Here is a 26,847-nt window from a genome sequence, read left to right on the forward strand (position 1 = left end):
TTTATTTGAATAAACATGTGCTCTGCTATGCAATTTATTATCAAGTTCGCGTAGCAGATTATTCCACCATCAGATGCTCTGTTCTGAATCCCGATAACAAACATATTCACCACCAAGCACCAACACAAAAGTTTACACGCCGAACGAACTGTATTACACACTGAACAAAACAGCACACAAGTGGTAAATACAAAGTGCGTTGCAGGGCCCTGCAGATTCTTCTCAACACCGATCGAGTCTCTCCTTTAATTTGACCGTAGCTGCGGGCTGCATCGATCAATCCACAGGTGCCATCACGGCGGTGCCCTCATCACTGAAGTAATCTTTCCTGTGAGGCAGATATTATTAGTAGTATGAGTTAATTATGCCGTGCATGTTCGTCAGATTTTGCAGGGGGCAAAAAAAAAAAAAAACTTGACGCAGCACTGCAGACGAACATGGCCCAACGGACGTACCGTATTTTGCGTGCTATCTGGTAGACGCACGTACCAGCTAGTGTGGAGCTCACGCCGAAAAGGTTCCAGTTTTTCTACATAGCATAGGAAAGAAAGCAACAAGCACTACTACAGAACAGGCCTTTATTCCAGGCCATTTGTCCCGACAGCCTTTGGGCCCGGGACAATAGGTGGCTTTTGTCCCGGGTCCAACGGCTAGCCGCGCCAGCGGGGAGGGGGGACAGGGGTCTTTTCTCCCGGTTGGAGGCACCAACCGGGATAAAAGGCCCCCCCTTTTGTCCCGGTTGGTGTCTCCAACCGGGACAAAATTCCTTGGCCCCCTTATCCCCTTCTCTCTCCCCCCGCCCGAGCCATTCAGCTCATTTATTCTTGCTGTTCTTGGCTCAGGAGAGAGGAGTTCTTGCTCATTTCTTCACCATATTTGTGAAGATCTTTGATTCCCCGTCCATCCATCGGCGTTAAAGGTTTGGGGCTTGTTTTTCTCTTCTTCCTTGGCTTGTATAGCTCATTTCATGCTTTAGAAATAGAGAAAATATGTAGCTAGCTCATTTCTTGGACATTTAGATTGCATATGTAGGTGTGAGTTTCTTTTAGATTTAGATGAGTATGTGGATAGTAGAAATTTTTAGAATGAGTGTAGACACTTCATGTGATGTACTTGTATATATGACCATATTGTGGATAGTTGATTTTTGTATTCATGAATGAATTAATGAAATGAGTATATTAGAATTTTTTGTATTATGAATGGATTATTTTGACACTCTAGTGATGTATTTATTCAGGCTCACATTGAAACCATCTAGAAGCTAAAAAAAAATCTTTATTTCGAAACAAGTATACGTCGTTAATCTCCATCCAACGGTGATGGCACTACCTTTCGAGGATACAAGATGCGCTATAAGGACGTCGCGAATCGGTTGGTCGCATCACCAACACTTCCGATTGATAAGAAAACAGCATTTGACGCAGTCAGCATGGCCGTTGTTGTACTGAGAGCATATCAACGAGCACGCTGTCTGTGACAAGTGTTGTGCCTATTAATCGTAAATGTTGGTGCTGCGACTGGCCGATTTGTGACACCCTTGTATCGCACCGTGTCCCCCCAAAAGTCAGTGTCATCACCGCAGGGTTGAGGTTACTGACATTTACATTTTCAGAAATAAAGATTTTTTTTCTTCTAGAGGGTTTCTGGATATTGAAAAGAGTGTACTCCTGGAACTGAAGGGTGTCAAAGTAATTAGAAGTTATAGAGATTTCTTTCAATTAATTAGAGATTTCTTTCAATTAATGATACATTTCATTTTTTTATATGATTTCATTGTTATTTGCAAGAGTTATTAATCTGATCATTGTAATTGTAATAGTAAATATTATTTGCATTGTAATGGTAAGAATTTATAATTTTGTGGAAAATAAAGGTATTTTTCAGTAAAATATGGCTTTAGTAGCTGGAGGGAGTGGCGTCGGTGGGGGTGATCGTTGTCCATCTGGAGAGAAGGGCACAACTCGAGTAGGTCGTCGGTCCAAAAAACCTAGTGTTTTTCATAGGGCAGCGCTCCGTTATTTGGAAAAAGAATATAGAGAATGCATGGCAAGGGGCGAGGAACCTCCGTTTGATCTTGAGGATTTATTGCGGCGTTACGGTTCGTCACCACCAAACTCGGAGGTTTCAGCTCCGCCATCTTCTGCGCCAGCAAGAAATCCGTTAGAGCATTCTGCGTTCCAACACAAGGACGGTTGAAAACCTGTGTGTTGTTGTCCGAATTTTTAAGTTTCATGTATAGTACTCTTTTAATTAATCAAGATGTATGATGGATATTGCAGATCTTTTAATTATTCATGTTATGGTACATTTAGTTTAATTTAGGTTTGATATATTTTATTTATTCGATACGTGTAAAGAATTCAAATCGATTTATTTAAAATACAGATGGACCGGCAATGAATGTACAATGCTGACCGACGTTCGAAAGAATTCATTGATGGCCTGCATTATTTTTTGTCTGTGGCTGAGGCAAACAAGCAGAATGGTTTTATGTGGTGCACGTGGGTTCATTGCAACAATAACAAAGATTACTCATCTTCAAGAATCCTACACAGCCACATTCTCGTAAATGGTTTCATGGAGAAGTATGTTTATTGGACGAAGCACGGAGAACAGGGGGTTACCATGGAAGACAATGAAGAAGAAGATTTTGACGACCACTTTTCCGGGAATGCTGGAATCGGTGCATTCGATGACGATATTCCCATGGAAGAGCCCGAAGTAGATGTAGCAGAAAATGATCCCAGCGATGATCTGGGGCTGGCATTGCACAATGTGCAGGTAGACTGTGAGAGTGAAATGGAGAGGTTGAAGTTCCAGAAGTTGTTAGAGGACCACCGTAAGTTGTTGTACCCAGATTGTCAAAATGGATTGAAGAAACTTGGCACCACCTTGGAGTTACTGCAATGGAAGGCAACAAATGGTGTATCCGACAAGGGATTTGATGAATTACTCAAACTTGTTAAAAAAATGCTTCCTAAGGACAACGAATTGCCTACCACAACGTATGAAGCCAAACAACTTGTTTGCCCTTTAGGATTCAAAGTGCAAAAGATACATGCATGCCCCAACGACTGCATCCTCTACCGAGCCGAGTACGAGAATTTGGATGCATGCCCCGTATGCAGTGCATTGCGTTACAAGATTAGAAAAGATGATCCTGGAGATGTCGAGGGGGAGCCTCCCCGAAAGAGAGTTCCTACGAAGGTCATGTGGTATTCGCCTATAATACCACGTTTGAAGTGTCTGTTTAGAAATAAAGATAATGCTAAGTTGATGCGATGGCACAAAGAGGAACGCAAGAAAGAATCGATGTTGAGACACCCCGCTGATGGGTCACAGTGGAGAAAAATAGATAGAACGTAGCCTGAATTTGATTTGGATGCGAAAAACATAAGGTTCGGTTTGAGTACGGATGGCATGAATCCTTTTGGTGAGATGAGCAGTGGTCATAGCACTTGGCATGTGACTCTTTGTATGTACAATCTTCCACCATGGCTCTGCATGAAACGAAAGTTCATCATGATGCCAGTGCTTATCCCGGGTCCAAAGCAGCCCGGAAATGATATTGATGTGTACCTAAGACCATTGGTCGAAGAACTCTTATTGCTCTTGGGCGATGAAGGTGTACGGATGTGGGATGAATGCAAACAGGAAAACTTCAACCTACGAGCATTGCTGTTCGTAACGATCAATGACTGGCCTGCTCTTAGTAACTTGTTAGGACATTCGAACAAGGGATACAAAACATGCACACACTGTTTAGATGATACCGATAATATATGGTTGACTCACTGTAAGAAGGTTGTATACATGGGTCATCGTCGGTTTCTTCCCATCAGGCATGCGGTACGAAAGAAGGGCAAGCATTTCAAAAGCCAAGTGTACCACCGAACAAAACCGATGCACCGTAGTGGTAAAGACGTCTTCAACATGGTAAAAGATCTAGAAGTTATTTTTGGAAAGGGATCTGGTAGCCAACCTGTTCCGAACGAAAACGGAATGACGCCCATGTGGAAGAAGAAATCTATATTTTGGGAGCTACCATATTGGGAAGTCTTAGATGTTTGTCATGCAATTGATGTGATGCACCTCACGAAGAATTTTTGCGTCAACCTGATAGTATTCTTGGGAGTGTACGGAAAGACAAAAGATACAGTAGAAGCACGTCAAGAATTGCAACGTATGGAAGAACGAGATGCCTTACATCCACAACAGCGAGATAATGGACGACAATACTTAAGTCCTGCCAGCTATACTCTTAGCAAGAAAGAGAAAGAAACCATGTTTGACTGCTTGAGTAGTATAAAGGTTCCATCTGTATACCCATCCAATATAAAAGGAATCTTAAATTTGGTAGAGAAGAAATTTACAAATCTCAAGTCCCATGACTGCCATGTGCTTATGACCGAACTTCTTCCGGTTGTGCTGCGGGGGATTCTGCCTGATAACATCCGGTTAACCATCGTGGAGCTATGTGCCTTCCTCAACGCAGTTTCTCAGAAGATAATTGACCCGGAGAATTTGATAAAGCTGCAAAATGATGTGGTGCAATGTCTTGTTGGCTTTGAGCTGATATTTCCACCATCTTTCTTCAACATCATGATACATCTTCTAGTGCACCTTGTGAAAGAGATTGATATCCTCGGACCAGTATTTCTACACAACATGTTCCCATTCGAAAGGTTCATGGGGGTACTCAAGAAATGTGTTCGTAATCGAGCTCGTCCAGAAGGAAGCATTGCCAGTGCCTACGGAACTGAGGAGGTCATTGACTTTTGTGTTGACTTTATTGATGACCTTAAACCGATTGGAGTCCCTGAATCGTGATATGAGGGGAGACTAACTGGAAAGGATACATTAGGAAAGAAATCTTATGTCTGCACAGATGATTTCTCATTCAAGAAAGTGCATTATACGGTTCTTCAACAATCATCCTTGGTTGACCCATATATCGAGGAACACAAGAAAATTCTGCTCTCCAATTTCCCGGAAAAGTCTGAGGCATGGATTACACGTGAGCACATGAACACTTTCTGCAGCTGGTTGTAGAAGCATCTAATGCATAACATGGATATAAGTGAACAACTGTTCTTATTGGCTAGGGGACCATCTTGGAATATCTTAACATACCAAGGGTACGATATAAATGGAAACACATTTTATACGATAGCCCAAGATAAAAAAGAGTACCAACCAAAACAACGGTGTTCGTATGGATGCCACGGACAATAATGGAAAAAAGGACACATATTACGGCTACATTGAAGAGATATGGGAGCTGGATTACGGTCCCAATTTCAAGGTGTCTCTATTTCGTTGCCAATGGGTTAAGCTATCTAGAGGAGGGGTAACAAAAGATGAGTATGGGATGACAATAGTTGATCTCAACAATCTTGGGTATAGAGACGAGCCATTTGTCCTAGCCCAGGATGTCGCTCAGGTTTTCTACATTAAGGACATGTCCAGCAAGCCAAAGAAGGGGATAAACAAGCAAAAGGATGAGCCTAAGCGACACATAGTTCTATCAGAAAAGAGAAACATCATTGGAGTGGAGGACAAGACAAACTTGTCAGAAGAATATAATAATTTTGTCGCCATTCCATCTTTCGAAGTAAATGCTGATCCATGCATCCTGCTAGCCAATGATGATGCTCCATACTTGCGCCGTGATCATAATCAAGGGACATTTGTGAAGAAAAAGTCTGTTACCGCTAATCCTTCATGTACTTGAATCATTTTATATTATTGTATAAAAACATAATCGCAATTCGAATACTTTTATTATATATGTACTGTACAATTATACTTTATGTGTTATATATATCATTTTTTATATTTTTCACTTAATTAGACTCAATTATAATTTTCATTCAATAATGGATTACTCAACTAATTTTATTTATTTCATGAAATTACATTCACATTAACACACTATACTCTCTCACTAACACACACACTATCTCTCAAACTCACACACTACTCATTAATATCATGAAATTGCTTAATTTTATGTAAAATTCACATTTTAAACGTTAATATCGTGATAGAATCCACTTTCTGTCGAAAAGAAACAGTTTAAAAAAATTGTTCACCTAATATATTTTTGCATGGTTAAAATAACAAATATGATTTCAAAAAAGTTAGATATTTCGTTGACCCAATCACTTGAATGAAAATTAATTATTTTTGTTGCGTGTATCAAGTTTATATAGAGATAAGAAATTTTGTTCCATAATTTTTGTAATCAAAATTTATTAACTGAATTAACAAATTAAAGCCTATTTTAAAAGAGAAGTAAAAAGAAACAAAAACAAATATAAGATTTGTCGGGAATGAGGGAAAACGGGCCCCTTTTGTCCCAGGTGGTAGATCCACACGGGACTAAAGGAGGGCCGCGGGCTGGGAATTTTCCCGGCCCGCCAAAAACACCTTTTGTCCCGGGTGGAGCCACGACCCGGGACAAAAGGCCATTTTGTCCCGGGTCGTGGCTCCTCCCGGGACAAAAGGCCCCCCCTTTTGTCCTGGGTGAAGCCACGACCCGGGACAAAAAGGCCCTTTTGTCCCGGGTGGTGGCTTCACCCGGGACAAAAAGGCCCCCATCCTATATATGTGTGCGCCTTGTTCCTCTTCTCCCAACACTTCTCCGCCATCTCCGATCCGCTGCTTCTCCGCCGCCACGTCCGCCATCTCCGATCCGCTGCTTCTCCTCCGCAGTGAGCCCAGGAACCTCGTGGAGCCGCCCAACCTCGGCCACAGCCCCTGCAGTGGCCGGAATTTGTGCCGAACGCCACCGCAGGTATTTCCTTCCGCCGCAACGATTCCTCGCCGCCGGTGGACTCCATGCCGCCCTGACTGTAACACCCCAGTGTTACTGATGTGCTAATCATGAGCTTAGATTCGCTAATTAGGAGTTAATCTTGTCGTTAGCGTTAATCGAGTTCTCACGGTAAATATCGTTTAGCCAAGTTCGACCCAGTTTTTCTCAATGATCCGAGCTTCATTTTAACTTTCGCCCAAAAGCAAAGTTGTAGATTTTCTCGTCCTCTACAACTTTTATTTTGGCCAAATTTCTTGTTCCAATGTAAAATTTGGAGCTTTGGATGGTCAAAGTCGGCTAAAATCACACAAATTCGGTTACTGTGCCCCCGTTTGGTCAGTGCCTCGCCGGCCTCGACGTTGGGGTCGCCATGCGTCGGCCGTCGGCGATCCTCGCCTGTCGCGCTCGCACGCCGTCCTTATCCCCTCTCCTAGAGCCGTGTCCGTTTTCCCTTTCGTTCCCCTTCCTCGCGCTGCGAGCAGAGCGGAGCAACCCTAGCCCCGCTGCTCGCCGTCGCCGGAGCTGTGCTGGCCGCCCACCGCCGTCTCGCCGCCATTTCTTCGCGCCTCGACCTCCCTCGACCTTCCTCACCTTGCCCAGCACGCACGCCGTCCCGTTCCCGAGCTCGTTCGAGCCAACCCTAGGCCGAATCAGCGCCTGCGCCGCGTCCGCCATTGCTGCTCCGTGCTGAAGCTCTGCCTCGCCGTCGAGCTCCACCTTCCGATCTCCCTCCGCTCAAATTGAGTCGTCGGTGAGCCTCCTTGCGACCCACTCAAGCTCTCCGAGCTTTTCCCCCTTCGGTTCCGGCCATGCCGCCGCCGGTTTGACGCCGCGCCGCCGCGGGCGCTCCGTGCGCCGCCGCCGCACGCCGCGTGCCGCCTCTGCACGAGCTTGCTCGCCACCGCCGCGCACCCTTGCTCCGCCTGGGTCCCCTGGCCGCGACGAGCACCGCCTCCGCCGCCGGCCGGCCATGGCCGGGCCGGAACACTGCGCCGCCGCAAGCCCCGCCATGCGCCGCCGCGGCCGCCTCGCGAGCCCCCCTCCTTGCGCCACCCCGCGGCCGCCCCCCCTGCTCCGCCCTGCGCTAGCCCCGCCGGGTGCCCTGGCTGCGGCCGGGCCAGCCCCCACCGCCGGCGAGCCTTGGGCGGGCGGCAGCGCCGCCACCACCGCGGCCACGGCCCTGGTGCGCGGCCGGGGCAAAAACAGGGGAGCGCCCCTCCCCATCTCTCTCTCTCTCTGTCAAGTGGGACCCACGGGTCAGGGTATTAGGGGTGGTTTTATTTATTTTTGTTGAGTTATGCAGAAATCTTCCAAAAATCGTAGAAAAATGCAGAAAAATCCCAAAAATGAAACTAAATTTTGTTAAGTTTCTAAAATCAAGATCTTCAGTAGAAAAATGCTAATGCATGAAAAATGTCACTTTTGCCCCTGCTTAAATTGTATTTTGTGTTTAAACTAGTTTATTTAATACTGGTTGTTTCGTTGCTCTAAAAATTCTGAAATTTACTCAGTAGATTACTCTTTGGATGTGTAGTCCACTGAAAAAGTTTCCAGGTGCATGGTCTATGTACATGTTTGTGGATCTATTAGTGTTTGTTTTCTTTTCTTTTCGATAAATTCTTGTTGCTAGTTAATGATTCCTTGCATTTGTAATCTCATTCAAGCAAGCTCCTGTTTTGATCCATGCTGCTCTAGAGTTATGTTAATCCTTCGAAGCGAGTTCGTAACTTTTGCTTGATAGGAAGCACTTCAGGCTAAAAGGCCTTAGAACCAAAAGCTGCACATCCGTTCTAAACCATTGCTATCGTAACCCTAGTTGTAAGGTTGCTCTGTAGACGCTTTTGGACTTTGGTCCATGTCTTTCGTTGTGAGTAGTGCTTTGCATCATTTCTTGAGTCTCATGCATGGTATATTTTCCTCGTGTAGCCGCCGACACCGAAGTCGCCTACGAGCTGATCGCTGAGCCGGTACAGGAGCCGCAAGCAGAAGAGCAGCAGGAGGAAGCCGTTGAGCACGCCCCCGAAGAAGCCGCTAACCCCACTGACTTGCAAGGCAAGCCCCGGAGCATATCCCTTATTTTAATTATTCCATGTTATACTTTAAGTATTGTGCTTTTACGTTTAAGGAATTGATTGGAACCATAGATGCATAATCTTGATTACCCAGTGTCCTTACTAGTGTAGGTATCGCTAGCACTGCTAGGCTTAAGTAAACTCGGTAGAAGACGGGTGATTTCCTATCACCCGCGAGATATAGGGTTGTTACTTCAGCCAGTGTTTTGAGAAATAATGCAATGAGAAGGAAATTGAAGACCGGGCGGAGGGAAAGTTGGACATGATTATTGATTAAGGAAAGTTGAGTCTCCGCCTGCGTCGATTGAGGACCGTTCCGTTGTTGGCCCTTTGACTGAGGATTGAACAGTACTAACCACATGCCGGAAGTAGGAGGTAGTCGAAACCGGTAAGCTAATTACCTAAATTGCGTCGGAATCTGGGTCTCGACCTGCGGTGCTAGGTAGGGTTGACGGATGGTGAAGTAGCCCACGGGTTCACTGGGTGTTCGCACGTGCGGGGCTCATCATCTGGGTGCTTGCGGGCTTGATTCAGACTTCGGGGTAATTATGGGAACAGTTGACGTGTGTGGCCCAACGGGGTTTACGCGTGTCGTGTGAGTTAGGTCCACCTTGCAAGGTTAAATCGGATCGATTCGCCGTGACTCGCGGATATGAGAGCCTTGGTCAATGCGTCGCATCGTAGTAAGGATTGAAAGGGCAGAAAGAGAATAGATGAACTTTTGTTGATATTCTTGAAAAGATAATATGATTAACCATGTGTGCTCTAGAGAATTAGGCAAACCTAGTTTCTAGCTATCAACACAATTGGAGCTAAAATATTGAAAGTAAGGATCCAGTTTTAGTAGCTTTTTAGCAAAATAACCCAGAGCCAAAGAGCTGTGCATGTCTAGGTAATGGGCTAGGTATACCCATAGACGGGTAAGCCTTGCTGAGTATTAGAATACTCAGGGTTTGGTTGTAACCCTTCTGAGCAGGCTGTATTCCGGAAGACTTCGAGGAAATCGGTGCATCCTGGAGTGGTCAGCCTCTTTCTCCAAGTTGGACGTTCGAGTGGGTTCCGCCTTCTCCGTGAAGTGCAGGCAGGTGAGCCTCACATCAGTGGGCAAGATGTGAAGCTCGTCTTTTGTCATCGACGTTATCTACCGTACGGTATTTTTGAAGCTTGTTTCAAACTGTGTGTATTTTCCGCTGCGTTTGAACTCTGTATTCGAAATGTAACCCTGACTTGTGAAACTTTATTGTAAATTAATTTTGAAGACTTTTGTTTAACTCTGGTTGTAAGTTAAGTTTGAAAACCTTGGTTGCTTGTAATCACCTGTGCTCGTCTTTTGGCGAGAGTTCCTCTGAAATCGATCCTGGTTAAAGCAGGCAGTCTGGGTGTACTGGTGAAGTGCAGTAGCGGAGGTTTAAGTTAAAAGGTTAATTAGTGCACTTGATCGGTATTATTTGGACTGTTCGGTGACAGCTGGTATCAGAGCTAATTGCACTAGGGGGTGATTACTTGTGTGCTTAACTGCAAAATTTTTGGGTTTTTCGAAAAGTTGACGCTAGATGCGCTAAGGAATAGGATAGATAGTTCGTATGCCCTAATTATGTGTTATAAGTTAGGAGGCATCTAAGTATCTATTCATTCCAGCACTTCCAGCATTTACTTCTCGTTAAACCTTACTTGTGTGCACAACTACTATTCTGTAACGACGCACCTACGCTGAGGTAAGCAAGGTAAGCATTCTGGTAGTCCTTAGAATAGCCCACGTGTTTCATACGTGCACGGGTCCCGTATGATGAGCATACGAGGAGGTGATAAGGCTCAATTCAAACGAGCCTGTCGCTATCTGCCGCCTGATATGGAGTGCGGATTTCTTACCGTGTGATTGTGATCACGGCCATCTCGTAAGTAAATGTTACGAGATGTAAACCTGTCATGCGGTTGGTCATGACCGTGACCCTTGGGACACGTCTACCCTTGGATGTCCCGTAAGGTGAGTGTACGGGAAGTGAATACGTTGTTATGACGTATGCAGCGCTGCCCATTCAGCGTCAAACGTTTGGGTGCCGTCTCTATAGTGGACGGTAATGTATGGGTGAATATGTGGGAAACTGCATATGCGTTACCCGTGTGGCGTAGGACACATGGGGGCCGTTCGTGTGTGCTGGCACGAAGGGTCCAGAAATGGATAATTATATCTCTCTTGTTGTCTTGGTTGTCTGCAGGAACACTAACTTTGTTAAGCGCGTTATGAAATCCTTGATCGTAGGAACGACTAGTATATATAGGGAGAGTACGTAATTGTGCCACTAGTCGTCTTCGTATGCCATATTTGGTACTTGTTTGGGTGAGAAACGATAGAACGTGCATGCATCTGGCTTATTTGAGTTGGTTGATCGCTTTGTTGTTTGTGGTTGCGTCTCGTCAAAATGTTTTTTTTGATCGCCTCGTAGTTAATAGCTGTGCAACCCCGAGTTACCAATCTGTGGTTCAAGTGAGTAGATGAGGTTTCAACCAAAGCAAGTCAGTTTATTTTTCTTCCTTGGTGAACCATATCGCAAGGGAAATGATTAATGCTGTGTGTTCATATTAGATATGCACATTCTTTATTTGCATGAATTAGTCCTGATAGCGGAATGGCTAACCAAGGGGTGGTTATTTTGCAGATGGGTGATAACCACGCTGCCAACCCTGAACATGAGAATCAAGGAGCACAGCCACAACCACCTCCCTCCTTGGCTCAGGCTATTGCAGCTCTTATCGCTGACCGTAATGAGCAGACCGAATTGATGAGGCAATTAGTGCAAAACAATGCCGGCAGAGGTCGACAAGCACCACCAGCAGAAACTGACTATGTCGGTTTTCTGGCCACCCAACCAGCTGTTCCACAAGGCAGATGATCCTCTTGAAGCCGATGCATGGATTCGCACCATTGAGGACAAGTTTAGTATCCTCAATTGTACATAAGTAGACAAGAGCCGCCTTTGCAGCGCAACAACTGAGAGGCCCAGCGAAGATATGGTGGGTTAATCACAAGTCTCTACTCCCCGCTGGTGCGCGTCTCACTTGGAATGAGTTTGTGGCAGCATTCAAGGCCCATCATATTCCTACTAGTCTGATGAGAAGGAAGATGGCAGAGTTCCTGGAATTGAAGCAAGGAAACAATACTGTTCTTCAATATGCTCAAACCTTCAACCAGTTAGCTCAGTATGGTGGTTTTCATGTGGATAGTGATGAAAAGAGGCAGGATTGCTTCAGGAGAGGACTGAATACCAAGCTGCAGGACAAACTGGCCCTAACTACTTGTGCCAACTTTACAGAACTGGTTAATAAGGCTATTACTCAAGAAGATGCTACCTTAGCTCATAAGGCCGACAAAAAGAGGAAGGCACCTGTTGGATCTTCCAGCAGTGCGCCCCACAAGTACAAGCTAGTACAAATAGGAAGTCAGCAGGCTCCAAGTCGTCCACCGCAGCAAGGCCGTTGGGTCGCTAGGCCGCCACAGCAGCAGCCGTGGGTACCACGTCTCCCAGCGCCACAGCAAGGGCAGAGACCTCCCGCTTCGCAGTTTGTACGCCCCAGCAACTATCCTTGTTATAACTGCGGGCTTCCTGGGCATTTTGCACGTGATTGTACAATGCCACGCAGACAAGTCAATTACCAACCTCCTACACCAATTTCAACTTCTAGTACCCAGCATAATAAGAAGAAGACTGTACCTATCAAAACGGGTCGTGTGAACTACACCACATTGGAAGATGTTACTGACGGTACTCAAGTGATGACGGGCATGTTTTCTGTTAACCAGCGCCCTGTTGTTGTGTTATTTGATTCCGGAGCATCTCATACATTTATCAGCGAAGCGTGCGTAGCACGGCTCAACTTACAAGTAACCCACATGAAAAGACCATATATTATTCGTGCACCGGGTGCACCGTTAAAAGCCGGTCAATCTGTTCTGGGTGTATCCCTTGACCTAGGTGGGAAAGTTTTCCAGACCGATCTCATTGTTCTTCCAAACCAAGGAATAGATATCATTCTTGGAATGAATTGGATGGAGGAACATCGTGTTATCCTTGATACTTCATCTCGCATTGTCCGAATCAATTCTTCCACGCATGGCATTTTGAGTATTCACCTTTCCCAGCGTGAAATTCCAACCACTATCATATACCATCTTGAGGGGAAGATTCTAGAAGTAATCCCGGTGGTTTGTGAATACCCCGATGTGTTTTCGGAGGACTTGCCAGGCATGCCTCCCGTTCGGGATATTGAGTTTATCATTGAGTTACAGCCCGGCACAGCGCCCATATCTCGAAGACCATACAGAATGACTCCAAGTGAGTTAGCTGAATTGAAAGTTCAGTTGCAAGAGTTATTAGATAAGGGTTTTATCCGACCCAGTGCTTCACCATGGGGTTGTCCAGCCTTGTTCGTGAAAAAGGAAGATCATGGGTTACGATTGTGTGTGGACTATCGACCTTTGAATGCGGTCACCATCAAAAACAAATATCCTCTTCCTCGCATTGATATTCTCTTTGATCAATTAGCCGGTGCCAAGTTCTTCTCGAAGATAGATCTTCGATCTGGTTATCATCAAATCAAAATCCGGCCATCAGATATACCAAAAACAGCATTCTCCACTCGTTATGGTCTTTATGAGTATTTGGTTATGTCCTTTGGATTAACCAATGCTCCAGCCTACTTCATGTACCTCATGAATTCGGTATTCATGCCAGAGCTGGATAAATTCGTCATGGTATTCATTGATGATATCTTAATCTATTCAAAGACGGAAGAAGAACATGCTCAGCATCTTCATATAGTACTCCAGCATCTCAGGGAACATCAGTTATATGCTAAGCTCAGCAAGTGCGAATTTTGGCTAAAGGAAGTTCCATTTCTAGGTCATGTTATTACAACTGAGGGTATCTCTGTAGATCCCAGTAAAGTACAGGATGTACTGAACTGGAAGGCTCCAACCTCAGTGGCTGAAATCCGAAGTTTCTTAGGGTTAGCGGGTTATTATCGTCGGTTCATACCAGAATTTTCTCGGATTGCTAAACCCATGACTGAACTTCTCAAGAAAGGTACCAAATTCTATTGGAGTGACCAATGTGAGACAGCTTTCCGGAAGTTAAGAACTCTACTTACTTCAGCACCAATCTTAGCTCAACCAGATACTACAAAGCCATTCGATGTTTATTGTGATGCTTCGGGCACTGGAATTGGCTGTGTTCTGATGCAAGAGAATCGGGTGATTGCTTATGCTTCTCGATCACTCAAGCGTCACGAAGAGAACTATCCCACACATGATCTGGAATTAGCAGCTGTAGTCCATTCTTTGAAGATCTGGCGACATTATCTTCTGGGCACGAAGTGTAACATTTATACAGATCACAAGAGCCTCAAATATCTTTTCACTCAATCTGATCTGAACATGCGTCAAAGACGATGGCTTGAGTTGATTAAAGATTATGAGCTCGAAGTGCACTACCATCCAGGAAAAGCAAATGTGGTTGCTGATGCGTTAAGCCGCAAGGCTCACTGTCATTGCCTCTCTGCTATACCTTTGAGTGAGTCTCTCTGTTTTGAGATGGAAAAGCTGAACTTGAGCATTGTACCCCATGGCACATTGGCTCATCTAGAACTTACTCCTACTCTTCGTGATTTGATCATCGAAGCACAAAAGAAAGATAAAGGAGTAAAGGAAATTCAAAGAAGATTATCAGAAGGAGATCCGAAAGTAAACTGTTTCCACCAAGATAGTAAGAATGTGTTATGGTTCAAGAACCGAAAAGTGGTACCTAAGGATTTTGAACTCCGAAAGCAAATTCTTGATGAAGCTCATACTTCCCGACTATCTATCCATCCTGGTAGCAACAAGATGTATCAGGACCTGAAACAACAATTTTGGTGGACTAGGATGAAAAGAGAGGTCGCTAAATATGTGTCTGAGTGTGACATCTGTCGCAGAGTTAAAGCTAGTCATCTCAAGCCAGCAGGAACTCTGCAGCCTTTGAGTATTCCTGAATGGAAATGGGAAGATATTAGTATGGACTTTATAGTTGGGTTACCTCAGACCCAAAAAGGTTATGACTCGATTTGGGTTGTGGTTGATAGACTAACCAAGTCAGCACATTTTATTCTAGTCAGTACTCGTTATTCCACAAAAAGATATGCTGAGTTATATATTGAGCGTATCTTATGCCTGCATGGTATACCCAAGACTATCATCTCTGATCGTGGAAGCCAATTCACAGCTCGCTTTTGGGAACAATTGCATACTTGCTTAGGAACTCGTGTGATTCGCAGCTCTGCTTACCAGCCTCAAACAGATGGCCAAACAGAAAGAATCAATCAGATTTTAGAAGATATGCTTCGTGCTTGTGTTTTAGCTTATCCACATAAATGGGATCAATGTCTGCCATTAGCGGAATTTTCTTATAACAATAGCTATCAAGAGAGCATCAAAATGGCACCATTTGAAGCCTTATACGGTCGTCGATGTCGAACACCTTTGAATTGGTCTGAAGCAGGTGAAAGGACTATCTTTGGTCCCGACATGGTTCAAGAAGCCGAAGAACAAGTCCGCCATATTCAAGAAAATTTGAAAATCGCGCAGTCTCGGCAGAAGAGCTACGCAGACAAAAGGACTGATCCACTCGTCTTTAAAGTTGGTGACCATGTATACTTAAAAGTATCACCTTGGAAAGGCGTTCAAAGATTTGGAGTAAAAGGAAAATTAGCACCCCGCTACATTGATCCATACCCAATTGTGGAGAGATGTGGCCCTGTAGCTTACCAGTTGGATCTTCCAGCAAAATTTTCAGCAATTCATAACACTTTTCATGTATCACAACTCAAGAAGTGTTTGAGAATTCCAACTGAAGCTATTGATAGTGACTCAATTCAACTAGAGTCTGATCTCACTTATCCTGAGCATCCTATCAAGATTATTGATCGCAAGGATCGGATTACTCGTCGCACAACTAATCGATTCTATAAAGTTCAATGGAGTAATCACTCCGAAGAAGAAGCTACTTGGGAGAAGGAAGAATTTCTGAGATCCAAGTATCCGGACTTTCTAAGCGCTCATCCAGGTACTACATTATCGAACCTCCTCGTCTTTTATATTCTCTCATGGCTGAATCTCGGGATGAGATTCCTCTAAGGGGGGAAGGCTGTAACACCCCAGTGTTACTGATGCGCTAATCATGAGCTTAGATTTGCTAATTAGGAGTTAATCTTGTCGTTAGCGTTAATCGAGTTCTCACGGTAAATATCGTTTAGCCAAGTTCGACCCAGTTTTTCTCAATGATCCGAGCTTCATTTTAACTTTCGCCCAAAAGCAAAGTTGTAGATTTTCTCGTCCTCTACAACTTTTATTTTGGCCAAATTTCTTGTTCCAATGTAAAATTTGGAGCTTTGGATGGTCAAAGTCGGCTAAAATCACACAAATTCGGTTACTGTGCCCCCGTTTGGTCAGTGCCTCGCCGGCCTCGACGTTGGGGTCGCCACGCGTCGGCCGTCGGCGATCCTCGCCTGTCGCGCTCGCACGCCGTCCTTATCCCCTCTCCCAGAGCCGTGTCCGTTTTCCCTTTCGTTCCCCTTCCACGCGCTGCGAGCAGAGCCGAGCAACCCTAGTCCCGCTGCTCGCCGTCGCCGGAGCTGTGCTGGCCGCCCACCGCCGTCTCGCCGCCATTTCCTCGCGCCTCGACCTCCCTCGACCTTCCTCGCCTTGCCCAGCACGCACGCCGTCCCATTCCCGAGCTCGTTCGAGCCAACCCTAGGCCGAATCAGCGCCTGCGCCGCGTCCGCCATTGCTGCTCCGTGCTGAAGCTCTGCCTCGCCGTCGAGCTCCACATTCCGATCTCCCTCTACTCAAATTGAGTCGTCAGTGAGCCTCCTTGCGACCCACTCAAGCTCTCCGAGCTTTTCCCCCTTCGGTTCTGGCCATGCCGCCGCCGGTTTGACGCCGCGCCACCACGGGCGCTCCGTGCGCCGCCGCCGCACGCCGCGTGCCGCCTCTGCGCGAGCTTGCTCACCACCGCCGCGCGCCCTAGCTCCGCCTGGGTCCCCTGGCCGCGACGCGCACCGCCTCCGCCGCCGGCCGGCCATGGCCGGGCCGGAACACTGCGCCGCCGCAAGCCCGGCCATGCGCCGCCGCGGCCGCCTCGCGAGCTCCCCTCCCTGCGCCACCCCACGGCCGCCCCCCTGCTCCGCCCTGCGCTAGCCCCGCCGGGTGCCCTGGCTGCGGCCGGGCCAGCCCCCACCGCCGGCGAGCCGTGGGCGGGCGGCAGCGCCGCCACCACCACGGCCACGGCCCTGGTGCGCGGCCGGGGCAAAAACAGGGGAGCGCACCTCCCCATCTCTCTCTCTCTCTCTGTCAAGTGGGACCCACGGGTCAGGGTATTAGGGGTGGTTTTATTTATTTTTGTTGAGTTCTGCAGAAATCTTCCAAAAATCGTAGAAAAATGCAGAAAAATCCCAAAAATGAAACTAAATTTTGTTAAGTTTCTAAAATCAAGATCTTCAGTAGAAAAATGCTAATGCATGAAAAATGTCACTTTTGCCCCTGCTTAAATTGTATTTTGTGTTTAAACTAGTTTATTTAATACTGGTTGTTTCGTTGCTCTAAAAATTCTGAAATTTACTCAGTAGATTACTCTTTGGATGTGTAGTCCACTGAAAAAGTTTCCAGGTGCATGGTCTATGTACATGTTTGTGGATCTATTAGTGTTTGTTTTCTTTTCTTTTCGATAAATTCTTGTTGCTAGTTAATGATTCCATGCATGTGTAATCTCATTCAAGCAAGCTCCTGTTTTGATCCATGCTGCTCTAGAGTTATGTTAATCCTTCGATTAAGGAAAGTTGAGTCTCCGCCTGCGTCGATTGAGGACCGTTCCGTTGTTGGCCCTTTGACTGAGGATTGAACAGTACTAACCACATGCCGGAAGTAGGAGGTAGTCGAAACCGGTAAGCTAATTACCTAAATTGCGTCGGAATCTGGATCTCGACCTGCGGTGCTGGGTAGGGTTGACGGATGGTGAAGTAGCCCACGGGTTCACTGGGTGTTCGCACGTGCGGGGCTCATCATCTGGGTGCTTGCGGGCTTGATTCAGACTTCGGGGTAATTATGGGAACAGTTGACGTGTGTGGCCCGACGGGGTTTACGCGTGTCGTGTGAGTTAGGTCCACCTTGCAAGGTTAAATCGGATCGATTCGCCGTGACTCACGGATATGAGAGCCTTGGTCAATGCGTCGCATCGTAGTAAGGATTGAAAGGGCAGAAAGAGAATAGATGAACTTTTGTTGATATTCTTGAAAAGATAATATGATTAACCATGTGTGCTCTAGAGAATTAGGCAAACCTAGTTTCTAGCTATCAACACAATTGGAGCTAAAATATTGAAAGTAAGGATCCAGTTTTAGTAGCTTTTTAGCAAAATAACCAGAGCCAAAGAGCTGTGCATGTCTAGGTAATGGGCTAGGTATACCCATAGACGGGTAAGCCTTGCTGAGTATTAGAATACTCAGGGTTTGGTTGTAACCCTTCTGAGCAGGCTGTATTCCGGAAGACTTCGAGGAAATCGGTGCATCCTGGAGTGGTCAACCTCTTTCTCCAAGTTGGACGTTCGAGTGGGTTCCGCCTTCTCCGTGAAGTGCAGGCAGGTGAGCCTCACATCAGTGGGCAAGATGTGAAGCTCGTCTTTTGTCATCGACGTTATCTACCGTACGGTATTTTTGAAGCTTGTTTCAAACTGTGTGTATTTTCCGCTGCGTTTGAACTCTGTATTCGAAATGTAACCCTGACTTGTAAAACTTTATTGTAAATTAATTTTGAAGACTTTTGTTTAACTCTGGTTGTAAGTTAAGTTTGAAAACCTTGGTTGCTTGTAATCACCTGTGCTCGTCTTTTGGCGAGAGTTCGTCTGCAATCAATCCTGGTTAAAGCAGGCAGTCTGGGTGTACTGGTGAAGTGCAGTAGCGGAGGTTTAAGTTAAAAGGTTAATTAGTGCACTTGATCGGTATTATTTGGACTGTTCGGTGACACTGACCCCCGGCCCGCTGCACTTTCGCAGGTCCCTCACGAGTTGAATCACGGGATCCAGGAGCCCGGAGGACCCCTGCAGCGCCTCCTCCACGAGCTTCGCCCGTTTGCCGCCGCTTGCCATCGCCGTCGACCCTGCTGCACGCCGCTGCACTGCATCTCCGGCCGACCCGAGCCCCCGGTGAGCACAGGTTGAATCGACCCCCGAAGCACCGAGAACGTTGAGCTTCGACGAGCCTGAGCCGAGCGCCGCCGCGTCCCACGCCAGTTAGGTCCCGGCCGCCCGATCCGCAACCAACGCACCAGATTAGATCGAGATCAGATCAAACCCGAACCGCCAGATCTAGATCCGACAGCCCTCATCCTTAGATACCGCTTCAGCCTACCCTTTTTGCTAAAGGGCCCCTGGACTTTTCGGAAATTAACCCGCGATCCACTGCAGTTCAAAAATAATTCCAAATCAGCCCTATTTTTAGCGTTTAGGCCCCTGAGCTTTCCAGTTTTCGAACCCGCCATCCAGTCCTTGTCTTTTTTCACGTTAGACCCTAGATCTAACCTTTAATTGTGTTTTAGTCCCTGGTTTAGTCCCTGGACCTTGTTTTAGCCCTAGATTTCGCGTTCTAGCTCCGTTTTAGGTGTTCTTTATGTCCACGCGATTGTTGTAATGCGTAGAATAGTTCTAGCTCAGTTTTGTTTGCTGTTTTTATGTATTATTGTACTATTTCTTAGCATTTGTCTTTGTTTACTTGTATGTGTATGTGCTGGACCTTGTTTTGGCATTGCGATCGTGAGTAGACGCTGATCCTTCGGAGGAGTACTAGGAGCCACCTTCCGCGGGGCACTTCGAGCAGCAAGAGCAGTTTGAGGAAGGCAAGTATAACATGAACATTCCTATCACCTTTAAATACAATTTCATACTGCGCAAATATGTCAAAAGTTTATAATATTTCTTGAATATTTCATGTATATTACTTAGCGACTACAAAATATTGTAGAAAATTGCATTTTGACTTTGTGAAATACTTAGAGAATGACTTAGTGAATTACTTGGAGAATGACTTAGTAAATTACTTGGAGAATGACTTAGTGGATTACTTAGTGAAATACTGTGTGAATTAATAAGTGAATATTTCATTGAATTACTTAGTGACATACTTGGAGAATTACTTAGTCAATATTGATGTGAATTACTTAGAGAATTTTTAAGGGTTTTTGTTTGTATTCATATTTTAGTTACAATGGACCCGCGACACACAGACGCGGAAGACGAATAGTTCCTGTTGAATATGATTGCCGAAGGTCAAGGAGATGTCCCTGAACAAGCTGATGATGGCAGCAATAACGACATATATTTGAATATGTCCGGTGATGGAATTGAGCCACCATCTATTCAGGATGACGCTGCTGCTGAACAAAGTGCTAATGTACATATCACAACTATACTTATTTGTAGTGACAATCATATTTTCATCTGAATCTATATGAATACTATGAATATTTTTTTTATAGCCGTCTGGATCATCGTCGCAGCAGAAAAAGACGAAGCGAGGCCCAACAAAAAAACTGGAAGGGCGGTTCATTATAACGGAAGTTGGTCCAGATGGCGAACCGATCGCTCCAGAAGCTGCCGCCAAAAAATTCATAAGACAATCCAGATGTATTGTCAGGGACCACATCCCGATCAGCTTCAGGCTCTAAAAAGCTTCCAATCCAAGCGAGGAACGAGATGCGGTACCCGAAAGGGAAAAAGAATGGTGCTGGCGGGAGCTTAAGAAAAACTTCATGGTTCTAGCTGAATCCGAAGAGATATGCAAGTGCTGGACCCTTAGTAAGATGGCCGAACAGCTGCAATCATTCAAGAAAATTTTGACGAAGAAATATATCAAGACCGGGACCCCACCCGTATTTACCGCGAGCTTGAAAAGCTCAGGGGTCACTAGGATGCATTTGTGGAATACAAGTCTTCAGAGCTTGGGCTTCAGAAGGTGCAGAAGGCCAAAGACAATACCTCGAAGAAAGTGTACCATCACACTCTAGGCCAAGGAGGCTACAAGCTTGTATTACCCAAATGGGAGAAGATGGAGCAGGATCTGCTTGACAGAGGCATCCAACCTGCGACCATGAACTGGCCTGAAAGGTCAAGGACCTGGTTTTATGGTCACGGGGGAAGCTTGGACCCATTCACTGGTGACTGCATCTATGGGCCAAATATCCAGCGAGCAGCCCAGAGACTACAGGAGGCCATACAAGCAGCGGCCGAGGGAACATTCCAGCCGGATAGAAAGAGGGACGAGCTGACTTACGCCCTTGGGAATCCAGAGCATCCGGGCCGCACAAGAGGCAAAGGCGTGGTTCCGTGGAAGTATGGGTTCAGGGATTACATTGAATCATATAGAAGCCGGTAAAGAAGAAAGAATGATGAGCGGGAGCACTTGCGAAGGCTAGAGGAACGACTCATGTCACACGATCAAAGACTGGAGGAAGAAGTTCAATGCCAAGTGGCCATAGCAATGAGCCAGCAACAGCAAGCGCAAACGGTGCCTCCAGAGCCTAATGTCGCAGCCGATCATCTGTCTCAGCGGAAAAGCAGCTGCGCTTCCACAGACGTCGCCGTCGTCGAGCCAACGGGGATCCAGGCCGCAGTTGAAGTGACGGCCCCGCATCGATTTCCAGTGGATGAGATCACCCAGCGGACACCTTGTGACCTGCAGGCTGCCATTAAGAACTTAATGTTCACTGTTGCGTACGGTACTGCCATGCCAACCCAACCAGGCGGCGTGTACCACGGGCAGCAAATTCCGCCAGGATACACAAGAGTTGGCGTGAAGCAGGTGTGCCAGGGTTGGGAGACACTCGAGCTTGATATTCCTGGAGGCGACGAGGAGAGGACACTAGCAGAAGCCATTCATGGCTACATCCTATGGGATAAGCGCTACATTGTCCTAAAGTCGGATGATCAAACACCAAGACCGGCATCTCAGCATGCCTCTCCAAGGCCGGCATCTCCACAAAACTCCCCAAGGGCAGAACTATTTCGGCAAGGTTCACCGGCACATTCTCCATCACCATCATCTCATGCGCCGATGAACACTCAAGAGTCACCGTCGCCTCCATGGTCACCCCCTCCGCCGCCGGCAAAGAAGCAGAAACAGCCGCCGACAAAGAAGGTAGCTGCACCGGCTAAGGAGCCTCTAAAGAAGAAGGAAAAGGAGAAGAAAACCAAGGAGGCTCCTATTAAACCCTGGGACATGAGCCTTGAAGAATGCGATCGGATAACTCAAGAAAGAGTTAAAGAGCACTTCAAGCCGAAGCCGAAGCCGGAGCCCGAGAAAGTTATAAATCCGATAGATTTGAAATTTTTTAAGGGAATGTGCGAAGCAAATAAGAGAAAATTCATTCCGAGAGATCCCCCTTCAGACTACGAACGCACAATTATCAAAACTACTGAGAAAAAGAAGAGACAATCAAAGTCGTCGTCGTCCGATGTTCCACAGCTCGGAGCCCAAAAGAAACAATCAATAGAGCCTCTCGTAGTGGGACAGATGACGCAACAACGAGACTTTGTTACATTTTTGAAAGAATCAAACCTGATGGCGGCTCAGATTGCAGTGGGAGAAGATATTCCAAAGGCCGATGTGGTCGTCAAATGGACGTATGAGCTGGGAAAATCTCTTGTACCCCCCGAAGTAGTGTCCGTGCTTCCAACGCAAATGTATAAGCTGCACCAGCACTACATGCGTGCGATGGCCGATTGCATCTTCATGCAGGGCGCAAAGATTAAAGATGATAATTTCTTACGAGTGGAGGCCATTATATGGATAAACTGGGAAGAAATTTACCAACTATTCCATCAGGAGGACCTCGACATCTCTATGGTCGGCTTGTGGGTTCTGTAAGTATTTTACTCTCCTTACGTATTGTTTTGCATGATCTCAACATACTGATCCCTTGATTTATTCGGTATCATGTAGAATGGAGATAAAAACTTGCTGGAGAAAGGGATACTCTCACCTCGGCTTCATCGACCCAATTACTTGTAATTGGAGGATTCTACGCGACACTTCCGATGAGCTATTCCAAAACTTGTTCAAGTACATAAGCGTTCATCACAACAAGCAAATGATATTGTTTCCTTACAACTTTGCGTGAGTGATTCCTTCCGTCTAACTCTTTCTATTCTGTAATCGAATTGTTTAAACCTTAACTACCAAAAACTGCCTCCGTATAATCTTGCAGTGAACACTAGGTCCTAATTGTCATAATTCCCGAGAAGAGCCTACTAGTGGTTATGGACTCATTGAGGAGAAATCCAGAACAATATGAAAATCTTCTTAACATGATGAAAAAGTAATTCTACCACTACTCCATCGATGACCGATAATTTGAATCACTTTGTTACTTGACTATAATTGTTCTAATCATGCACAGGATTTGGAAACAATTCACTAAAAATCATTCAGGCAAATTTGACAAGGAATTGAAGATCAAGACAGATTTTGCGGTACGCACTTGGATGATTCGTTGCATGATTCATTAGTTTTATTATATATTCATGTAAATACCTGATAATTTCTTCTCTCTTAAAGTGTATGAGGCAGAAACAAGACACTAATTTATGCGCATACTATGTATGCAAGAACATACATGGTCTGGTAGGTCCTCTAAGGGCCTGGACAGATTGGGAGGAGGAAGTAAGTAAAAAACTTGTTAATATTTGAACTCGTATTTTAATTAGTCGAAATTAATTATCCCCTTTTTCCATATGTCGAGGAGATGCGCGATAAACTCATACCGGAGGAAAAGATTATGGCGATTCAAGAACAATTGTCCGGATTTATTGTTGAGCAAGTCCTCGATCCAAAAGGCGAATTCTATTATGATGGACTATCTAATATTGACAATCGCAGCAAATATGATAATATACGCATATATATGTAATTAAAAACGAATATACCTATGTAAATATATATGTGTGTGTATGTATTAAATTTCTATTTATGAGTATGTATGTATTATATATATAAGCACTCCAATAATATATATGTATATATATATAATATTGGTCCTAGACATTTTCATATGTAAAGGAATTCACATGTATAGATATGTGTATATATATATAAGTGAATTAATTTATATATGAAAACTATCTAGGACAAATATTATATAAGTAACTATATATATATGTATATATTAGTGGAGATCATATACACTGAATTCCAATACATAAGTTTAATTGAAATGCAAAAGTATAATTGAAATAGAAAAAGAATTGAGAAAAGGAAAACATGAAAAAAAAGGGACCTTTTGTCTCGGTTGCCAGACCCGGGACAAAAGGACCCCCTTTTGTCCCGGTCTGGCGTTCTCGGTTGGGAAACCCACAAATTAGCGTTTCTGTAGTAGTGAAGTACGAAATTAGTAGCTTAGAACATAGTATATACTTAACTGAAAGACGATTGGCAAAGCTGGGGCGCGTGGTTCTGCGATGCCTGCATGATGCATGCTCCCAAAACAGTGAGTGTTCCATCAACAACACATGAGAATTGACAATTGACAAAAACCTCGATCCATATCTTACTGGATCAACATTTGTAAATTGAAGTTACAAAAAAGCCACTGGCAGCATATATAGATGTAAACTAGAAAGGCTGGCGCGGCATTGCCGCGCCATGACCTGTTGACCAATGGTTTGGCTCTTATTTTTTGTAATTTGTATGTTAGTATAGAATAGTAGCACAGAATTTATGTTTTGTACGGTAATGTAGTTGATGATATAGGTATAACCATAGTGATGGGGGCGTGTGTGTGTGTATATATAACCTTTGCAAATATAGTACAGTTGGCTGATCAGCATAGTGTAGCATCGTGTGTTAGTAATAGTAGCATTGAGCAGTGGTAAAGATATTGGTGTTGTTGTTTTATGAATTACATATGTTGCATCAATTTATTTATGGGGTGTAGTTGATAGGCCTACGTATCGTAGACTTGTAATACGAAATTAAGGATTAAAGATATTAATAGTAGCAATTCTGCCTTTTCTTCGGTGTTTAAGAGTAGGTTTAACAATTAATTTTTATATGTTCAGAGATAGGAGAAAGATACTAACTAAGCTGAAACGCCGAAGGTGCAAGATTTAAAATGGTGTGGGAGTTTAAACGCATGTGACAGATAAGTCATTGAAGAGATATGGCTTTACCGGGGTGATGACCATACTATAGCGCGCCCAAATGAGTCCACTGCAACCCAGACCTGCACGTAGTAGATTGGCACGAATCTCAGTAGGCGATGGATGACTACTTGTTTGTTTGATCGGTAATTTAAGAGCGTAGGATTGAGCGGGGATCATTTGCAGTAGAACATACCAACTTGCTGTGGATAGGATATCTCTTCAGGCGGTTTAGTACAGTCAATAAGATTGGCCATGTTGATGCCCCACTTGAATGTCGGGGCCCAGAAATGAACTGCAAAGGAAGGTAATTAACAGACCCAAGTACAGTCATAATATCCCAAATCCATTATTATGTATTCAGTAGCCATCACATGCTTGCTTGCGCCTGAAAATATATTTGCAGTTTTGCACTAGATGTATATACCAATATATGCTATCCACTTCAGAAGATGTGTCTTTTATTGGACAAAAGAAATTGAAGAAGCAGGCTGAAGAAGTTCATCTTTTCAAAGTGCTACAAGCCTACAAGTTAATTGACCATTCCGGTCCTACTTATTTCTACACGATGCTTGTTTTTTTTTTTCCAACGTCCTTGATCTGAACATTGCCTGTTAGACCTGGTTACGGGTAGAAAAAACTAGCTAGAAACTGGATTGCATAATTGCATCGGAGTAGTGGAGAAAACTCAACTGGTTTTTGGGCCGGCAGGATGGTTCCAAAATGCTTGAAATCTCGAGGCGGCCATGGTCTAGGCTGTTCTACGGATCTTGTGCCACCCTTCTGATCTAATGAACTTCCTTGCAGAAGAACACCAAACTGTACGTTCACAACCGAAGCCGAAGCTGAAGCTGCTGCCGATTCCAGCTACCAATCAAGCAAAACTACTGTGGACGGATAGAGAACAGAGAACGGACACGTCGGTCGTTGAGAGATCGGTCACCTTGCCGTCCGGCACCGCCGGTGGCCGGAGATCGCAGGAGACGCTGGCCGGAGATAGGCGAGAGCGACACTAGCTTGTGGATGAGCTCCACCTGTTTGGGCGGTGACCAGCTCGCTGGTATTGTCTATTGCCGACCTGCCGTGATCAGTTTATTCGTATTGGCTTGCTTGCCAAGCTGCCCTTTCGAAAGTCCAAGGAGAATTTTTTTTTAACTCGGGTCCAAGGAGAAATTACGAGGAAGAGCAGGGCCACAGAGATAGAGAAGCGAGGGCTCACTCAGGCGGTTTTTTTATTTTTATATTTTTTATTTCTGTTTTTAAATTAGATCTTGCAATATGTCTAGTTTAAATGAGTTATTTATCCATGCTGCTATACTGAGTATTAGAAGCCATAACTTTTACAGTACCATTATTTTATTTCCTAAGAGCTATAAAAAAAGTTTGGTACCAGAATTATTTCATATTTTTCTAGGTACCAGAACTATTTTTCTTGATTTAGATACATTGATCAAATGAAAAACTTTATGTAACAAAAGTTGTAGATCTTATTTCACAGAATCTAGAGCAGTTGAGTTTGTATTTTTCCGATTTTTCTACGATTATATATCAATTTTACAAGTTTACTGTTTAATGCGCCCTAGGCGCCAGGACCTAAATGTAATTTTTTTTTACATTTAGGTTCTGTCGCCAACTGGATGGGCGACAGGCACCCTGTTGCCCATTAGGCAGGCGACAGGCACCATTTTTGAAAAATTTCCCTATTCGACATATATTTTTGAAATTTTATTTTTTCTTAAAT

General features: G+C 44.9%; 1 protein-coding gene across 2 annotated transcripts; it reads right to left on the reverse strand.

Annotated features, from left to right (window-relative positions):
- LOC120711700 (mitochondrial pyruvate carrier 4-like) lies at window positions 1-26,167 on the reverse strand. Of its 2 annotated transcripts, none has more exons than XM_039997320.1 (6): window positions 26,050-26,167; window positions 25,800-25,925; window positions 25,303-25,401; window positions 25,137-25,189; window positions 456-529; window positions 1-328 (listed from the first exon to the last, which is right to left on the reverse strand). In XM_039997320.1, the coding sequence occupies exons 2-6, from the start codon at window positions 25,852-25,854 to the stop codon at window positions 277-279; spliced, it is 333 nt and encodes a 110-aa protein (XP_039853254.1). In that variant the 5' UTR covers window positions 25,855-25,925; window positions 26,050-26,167; the 3' UTR covers window positions 1-276. The 2 variants fall into 2 exon arrangements, with proteins under 2 accessions (XP_039853254.1, XP_039853253.1); XM_039997319.1 differs by having other exon boundaries at window positions 25,800-25,957; window positions 26,050-26,160.
- Window positions 26,168-26,847: the final 680 nt, after the last annotated feature.

Source organism: Panicum virgatum, chromosome 6K, assembly GCF_016808335.1.
Source record: "Panicum virgatum strain AP13 chromosome 6K, P.virgatum_v5, whole genome shotgun sequence".
Taxonomy (NCBI): domain Eukaryota; kingdom Viridiplantae; phylum Streptophyta; class Magnoliopsida; order Poales; family Poaceae; genus Panicum; species Panicum virgatum.

Bases quoted from the DNA above. Each gene is read 5' to 3' on its own strand.
- LOC120711700 (XM_039997320.1), bottom strand. From the start codon at position 25,854: ATGGCCGCCTCGAGATTTCAAGCATTTTGGAACCATCCTGCCGGCCCA. The intron at 25,402-25,799 runs GTTGAGTTTTCT...CTTCCTTTGCAG, and splicing joins TCCTGCCGGCCCAAAAACCA to TTCATTTCTGGGCCCCGACA. The intron at 329-455 runs GTACGTCCGTTG...TCTGCCTCACAG, and splicing joins CAGATAGCACGCAAAATACG to GAAAGATTACTTCAGTGATG.